The 7,345-nt window shown below is 39.8% G+C and overlaps 1 protein-coding gene across 1 annotated transcript; it reads left to right on the forward strand.

Annotated features, from left to right (window-relative positions):
• The first annotated feature begins 2,611 nt into the window (after positions 1–2,611).
• On the forward strand, positions 2,612–6,859 carry LOC117541261. The gene is made up of 7 exons (XM_034208444.1): positions 2,612–2,803; positions 3,033–3,359; positions 3,485–3,748; positions 3,905–3,964; positions 4,277–4,369; positions 4,474–4,502; positions 6,652–6,859. The coding sequence occupies exons 1-7, from the start codon at positions 2,743–2,745 to the stop codon at positions 6,715–6,717; spliced, it is 900 nt and encodes a 299-aa protein (XP_034064335.1). The 5' UTR covers positions 2,612–2,742; the 3' UTR covers positions 6,718–6,859.
• The last annotated feature ends 486 nt before the right edge of the window (positions 6,860–7,345 follow it).

The following is a 7,345-nucleotide window of genomic DNA, read 5'->3' on the forward strand; positions in this document are numbered from 1 at the left end:
TTTTTATGTGATTTTATGCTGTGAAATTGCGGGAAGTTGCGAAATATGCTAAATATTTTTTTTTGAAATATTGGGCTGTCTTATTTATTCTCTCTCACACACAACCTGCCACTAACGTTAAACCCCTTTACCATTCAACTACACATTCAATGTTTATTTATTGTAAAAGCAATTGGGCTATTTTAATCACACTCTCTCACACACACACACACACACACACACACACACTAGTGCTGTAGCGACGCGTCGACTTCAAAATCTCGTCGACGACAAATGTCCTCGTCGACGCATCGCCACACACACGTGGGTCACCCAAAGCAACAAGCAGTTCGTAATCGCACTTCAAACACAATGGAGACTGAAACGGCTACCACCTCCTCCTCACAGGATTGCGCACGAAGCCAAACAAAAACATCTCGCCCTAGGTCTTCAAAAGCATGGGAATACTTTAAATTTAGTCCAAAACGCAAAGGCATTGTTATTTGCAGTCTTTGCCAAATGGAGTTGGCATACCACACTAGCTATGTTGGAGCATTTAAAGCGGAGGCACCCCCTTGTCTCTCGTGAAGGGAACAATGATAAGTAAGTACTAACTTTGGCTAAATTAATTCCACGTTTGTGTAGTGTGTTGTGCAGCTTGAGTTCTGTGCACTTCGGTAGTGCTAACTATCTTATAGCTCTCCGTGCGGTTTGTTCGTTAATGTTAGCTACCTAGCTAGCGGCGCCAGTTGTGTGTTAGTTAACGTTTGTCAGCATTTAATGTTGGCTGGAATGGTAGCTAGTTTACGTCTGCAGTACACCGCTATCTAGCCACTACTAACCCGGAACAAACTAACTGCACAGAGAGCTAACTCATGTTGTGGTCCTTTACGAGTCAACCATAACATTAGACTAACGTTAGTCAGCTTATGGCGCGTTTCCACTGCAGCGGGTAGCTCGCTTTAAGCGTGCCGAGCCGTGCGGGGCCCGTTTTTGGTTGTGTTTCCACTTGGCCTAGTTTTGGCCCGGGGCTACTTTTTCACCTTTTTTCTGGCCCAACTAAATCGTGGTTCTAGGGCCAGGAACAACCAGGCTGAGTCGGGCTGAGTATGCTAAACTAGAGAGAAAATCGCTGGCAAGGGGGCTACAACTACAACAAGATGAACATATTTGACCGTGATTTAATTGTAATACACGTTTCAAAATGATGCCAAAGTAACAACATACTGATACCGGTTAGTAAAAACCATGAATTAATGCTTTGACAAGTCTGCAGACAGACAGCAGGCGAAAAACCCTTTTAAAATGCGTGTTTTCTAAATGTAGCTTGGCTAAGCAAACGTTATATATGCTCCGACCGTCCACACTAACAACAACGGCCTATACAGACATAAACAAACCAGCGACTGTATTCGCCATGACACAGGCAGTCTGTGGTTTGTACTTGTTTAACTTTTGTTTAGTTTCTGAACAGATATGAAGAGCTGTGAGCTCTGAGTGCTAAGAGCTAACGGCTGTGTTGTTTTTTGGGGCGCTCATTGAACAAAAAAAAACTATTATTAAGAATATTTTGGTATTTATTTGAGATAAATTACGTTTTTTATGAATCGAACAACAGAAAAATAATCGTTAGATTAGTCGACTAATCGATACAATAATCGCCCGATTAATCGTTTTCAAAATAATCGTTTCCCCCCAGCACTAACACACACACACACACACACACACACACACACTTATCCGCCTCATTCTGTTTTCATTTACTCGTTCGTTATCTGACCAGCTTCAATCTTGTAGGCTTCTCACCTCGTTTCTTGTAGCCCTCGAAAGGGTTTTGGAGGTCGATGCCTCGGTGAACGTGAGTTGTTTGGCTTTCTTGTCCGCAGCAGCAGAAAGCATTTTCGAATGTTTGAATGAATCAAAGTGGGTCGTCACCGTCGATGTTCTCTTATGCTCCAACACACAGTTGCACGGGGTGCAGAATAGTTTCCCCCCACTTTCGTGCAAGACATCGGGGAACTGCTTTGCCCCGTCTTTAGCAGAAATGTTCGTTGTAAATGAGATGGATTCGATTTTTTCATCTCTCTCGTGTGAGCTCCACACGTTCACTCTACGGTGTTGTTTACCTTCTGTGATGCGCGAGCTGATGACGTCGCATCATCATCATCACTAGCCTACTTCACGTCAAGACGAGTTAACTTTTTTTTCCTCAACTTTGTGTGGAAAAAATGCGGGAATTATGCGCCCTTTTAAAAATCTGGTGATTTTGCTGATTATGCGGTAAATTATGCGATCACAAAATCACGTTTTTCTGGAGGATCTAGTTAATATTAATTCTACACTGTGTTCTGTGGTTCCTACTAACAGTGTCTTTATCATGAACGCAAGGTCATGATAAAGACACTGTTGTTTTCACTGGACAGGAAGGATATGTTATTTGTAATCTGGAAGTGAATTACTATTAACTTTTAACCTGATTACTTCACAAAATGTATTTGGTATCATTCGTCCGCTGGTATCTAATGTGCTTATATGGTTGTGTTTTTTATATGAATGTTATTACAGTAAACCCAAAGGAAGTGACATGCACTCATCTTGACTGAGTCTCTGCTGAGAGGAGAATTAACGAGAAATGTATATATAAGAAAAAAGAAGACGCAGCAACTTTGAGGAAGTGGCACATTTCTGATAATAGGAAGTACATTCAACATTTCTCTTTGAGAGGCAGCCGGTCTAGAGACTTACACGAATACAAGAGACACGATGGACGAGTTCAAACGGATTAAAATGTCTTCACTTCTCATTCTGCTGCTTCAGTTTACAGGTAAGAATTCCTACAAAATGTATTTATTTAGAAACATTAAAAAAGGTAATTTAGTCATCATGAATGTTACTTTATTACCTAACCTCCTTTTAACAAAGACAGAGAAGTGGTGTGTTTGTCTTCCAACGAGGGGAAGGCAACTTTTAGACACATAGGGAAACTTTTGTTGTGTCTTAAAGGAACATTTTTATTTCTCTGTATTCTTTATATTTCTCTCTCGTTTATTCAGGGGCTGCAATTGGACAGCGTAACCTCTACCTCTCTGTCAGAGTTGGAGATGAAGCCAATCTGCCGTGTAACAGTGTGATTCATGATCAGGATGAATGTGATGGTACTTCATGGTTCTTCACTGTTTCAGGAAGCACAGTAGAGCTGGTTAGAGGTGGGCAGATTGGTAACCATGCTCAATCAGACAGACTGAGACTTACGGATAATTGTTCTCTGGTTGTAAAGAAGGTCACAGAGGAGGATGTTGGTCAATACAACTGCAGACAGTACAACAAATCAAATCAACAGCAAGGTTCAGACTCTCTGGTTCTTCTGTCTGTTGTTACCAGTGAGTATTTCCATCATAATGTTTCCAAACTTTCTCTGTAGAGCAAAATACTAAAACATTACAATTATTATTATTACAGTGGTGAAGTTAATTATTATCTTTCTCTCACATATCTCCATCTTCAGTGACTGAGCATCAGAACAACGATGAGGTCATGTTACTCTGCTCTGTGACGACACGTGCAGGTTGTAGACACAAAGTGAAGTGGCTGCTTCAGACTCGAGATGCGGATAAAGATCACAGAGATATAAAGACATCAGCGTCTGACTGCAATGCTTCTGTGACATTTCCGACTTCTCATTATGGTTCCACACAAAGGTCTAAGTTATTTACTTGCGAAGTAACAGCTGATGCTTACAACGTGCAGACCTTCAGCTTTCAGTCCTCAGGTGAGAACATTTGTGATCAGATTGTTTAAAGTCACTTCAACGTGATGTGAAAAATTACATAAAAAGGGTGTTTATCTGATTTAATTAAGTTTAAACATTATGTCACAATATATGGTAAACATATTACTTCTGAAGAGTTGTGTTCATCTTTTTCAGATGGGGATGATCAAGCAGCAACAACAACAACAAATACATCAGGTCGCATCAACAACCAAGGTAAAAACTAGACAGTAACAGCAATCTTAAACAAAACTACTCGATGGTACCTCAAATATTTCGTATGTTGTTGTGGCGCTTCACATCTCCTCTTTGAGCTGCGGTGGAAATATCTGGAGAGAATTAGTATTTGGTCCTTTAATTAAGTGTTTTTGGTTTATTTTGTTTTTAATTAATGTTTTTTGGATGCAGTTTTTGTCCCAAAAGTAACTTTGATTTGGTATAAAGTAACAAATACATGTTTTAACATCTACATGTAATGTAAGTATCTCCGCTATTCACCTCACCTCCAATATCTCCCATTTATTATAGTTTCAGTTTGCTGGTTGTACCTGGTTGTGGCTTTGGTTCTCGTAGCACTTCTAATAACCATTGTGGCTTTCATCACATGGAGGAAAATGAAAGGTGAGAGAATATATATGACACTTTTTGTAAACAATCATTTATTTCATAAAATCAAATGTAGAATGTGGAAATTAAAGTCAACCCCCTCTTGTCTGTGTTTTCAGGGAAGGAAGCACGGGAAAGTGACAGTGTTGTGAGTTCTCAAATATATTTTTCTATTTAAAGTTGAAAAAAGCAAGTGTTTCATAACCGTTAGTGGCTGTGCTGTAATTAAACAAAGGGCTTGCATTCGCTAAGGTAAAGGAAGTGATTAGGAGTAAAAGCAAGACGGGCTGTAAACTGATGTTTGGGATTTACTTGTTTAACATGAGCACCTTACATTACAGCCTCATAAATGAATACAGGACATCATAATCATATTTTCCTGTAGTGTGTTATATAGGATTTAGTGCATATCAATGGTCTGCAAAGGCTAAAATCCCTGTGTTCCGTTCAGAGGGAGTTTTTTTCCCCACACACCTCACTATGTAACACATGCGCTACTATTGTCCAGCGCTCAAATACTTTTTACTTGATAGGCGAAGGGGCGGGACATCTCTAAGTGGTTGACCAATCACAACAGAGCTGACCAGCTAACCAATCAGAGCAGACTGGGCTCTGGTTTCAGACAGAGGGGGAAAAGAGGTGCTGCAGCACAGGCAGTATGAGAACAATAAAGAGCTTTTAGAACATTAAAGCATGGAGACATGGAGAGGACTCTTTAAAGTAGAGACACTACATACTGATATACACCTGAATATCAGCAGGAGAGGACTCTTTAAAGTAGAGACACTACATACTGATATACACCCGAACATCAGCAGGAGAGGACTCTTTAAAGTAGAGACACTACATACTGATATACACCTGAACATCAGCAGGAGAGGACTCTTTAAAGTAGAGACACTACATACTGATATACACCTGAACATCAGCAGGAGAGGACTCTTTAAAGTAGAGACACTACATACTGATATACACCTGAACATCAGCAGGAGAGGACTCTTTAAAAGTAGAGGCACTACATACTGATATACACCTGAACATCAGCAGGAGAGGACTCTTTAAAGTAGAGACATTACATACTGATATACACCTGAACATCAGCAGGAGAGGACTCTTTAAAGTAGAGACACTACATACTGATATACACCTGAACATCAGCAGGAGAGGACTCTTTAAAGTAGAGACACTACATACTGATATACACCTGAACATCAGCAGGAGAGGACTCTTTAAAGTAGAGACACTACATACTGATATACACCTGAACATCAGCAGGAGAGGACTCTTTAAAGTAGAGACACTACATACTGATATACACCTGAACATCAGCAGGAGAGGACTCTTTAAAGTAGAGACACTACTGATATTAACCTGAAAATGAGCATATCCTCTGAAATATTCAAAGATGCATTGTACATGTTAAACTGATGTTGTTTTGATTATTCTCTAATGTGAATGAACTGAAGTGTTTAATGCTTGTTGTCCAGGGTCAGACCTCAAACCCTGCAGTTAATTCTCCAGAGACCAACCCGGCCACAGTAGGCGCTTTCACACCAAGTACTTTTCCCAGGAATAGTTCCCGGACCTTAGTTCCCCGGAAATCTTTAGTTCTGAATTCTAGTAGATCGCGTTCACACTGGAATAAGTCCCCGAGGGAGGATTAGGCAAATGAAGCCGCTGACATCACTTCTTCTTCTGCTTTGGGTTTAAAGGGATGAAGGTGTGGGATGAAGGGTTTTAGGGAAAGATGGATATAGGGAGGAGGGATGAAGAGTCGAAGGTATGTAGGGGGGAAGGGTTGAATGGATCAATGGATTACAGAGACAAGGGATGAATGGAAGCAAACACAGATGGATGAAATCAATATGAGTTTTTACATCAAAATACTGAACTGTTTTGACTCTCTCTTCATTATGAACTGATAAACACAGACACAAAGTGCAGAGAGACCTAGATCTGAATCAACACCTCTTTGAACCTGTCAGTAACAACTGAACATGATGAGTTCAGACTAAAGGACTGATTCCCCTGAATTACATCACAGAGGATTTCCCACCTTCACACTAGTGGCTTTTAGCAATGCTAATAGTTCTGTTGTTTTAGAAAACAATGTGTTTGTTACTGTGAATAATGTGCAGGATCAAATCTAGTTTCAAAGCAAACTGTGCAGAAGTCAGAAGATTAAATCAGATCAGACGGGAACTGATGGTGCGTTCAGGGTCTGCTGACTCAACTGTGAACTGTGTTTTCTTCCTTTGTAACCAACTCAGTGTTGTTGTTGTTGTTGTTTTCCACAGGTGCGTTGTGATGTAGATGATGGTACAGTGAACTATGAACACATCAGACCTCCTGATGAAGTTTGAGAAACACTTCTGCCTCCATCAGACTCCACTGATCAACAACGTCTACATCTATCATCAGGAGTGGAAGATTATACACTCATTCTGAATGACATATTATTTCATTTTAGTCTTGATCTAATAAACCACTGGATGTCACTGTAAACAGCTTTTAACTCTTGTTTCCTTCCTTATATTGTCTTCAGGTTCAGAGCTGATTTCAAGATGTACTGATTGTTTTTGAACGACAGCTTGAGCTCATTTTAATATCTCTGTGTTCAGAATTATTACTTTCATTCACTTTCATTGAGCTTTGCTTTGTGATGTTCATGTGATTTCATGGATTTTCAGCCTTAATGTAGAAAGTAAGTTTTCTCTGTTATATCTGTTGACATTAGAATCTGCAAATAAAAAGAAATCCAACAATTGTGTTTGACTATTTTTGGAAATAGTCTAAAGTCACTTCTCTGCTAACACACTATTTCATCAACATTTCATCAGAACAAGAGATAGAGGAAGCAGAGAGACGGAGAATCAAGATGGATGAGTTCAAACGGATTAAAATATCTTTATTTCTCATTCTGCTGCTTCAGTTTACAGGTAAGAGATGCAGCACTCACAATAATCACTGTGGCTTCATCAGACTGAAGAG

Source organism: Gymnodraco acuticeps, unplaced genomic scaffold (assembly GCF_902827175.1).
Source record: "Gymnodraco acuticeps unplaced genomic scaffold, fGymAcu1.1, whole genome shotgun sequence".
In the NCBI taxonomy this organism is placed as follows: Eukaryota; Metazoa; Chordata; class Actinopteri; order Perciformes; family Bathydraconidae; genus Gymnodraco; species Gymnodraco acuticeps.

Excerpts from the sequence above, each read along its gene's own strand:
- LOC117541261 (XM_034208444.1), top strand. The coding sequence starts at position 2,743 with ATGGACGAGTTCAAACGGATTAAAATGTCTTCACTTCTCATTCTGCTG. Across the intron at positions 3,965-4,276 it reads AGGTCGCATCAACAACCAAG|TTTCAGTTTGCTGGTTGTAC; the intron begins GTAAAAACTAGA and ends CATTTATTATAG. Across the intron at positions 4,370-4,473 it reads CACATGGAGGAAAATGAAAG|GGAAGGAAGCACGGGAAAGT; the intron begins GTGAGAGAATAT and ends CTGTGTTTTCAG.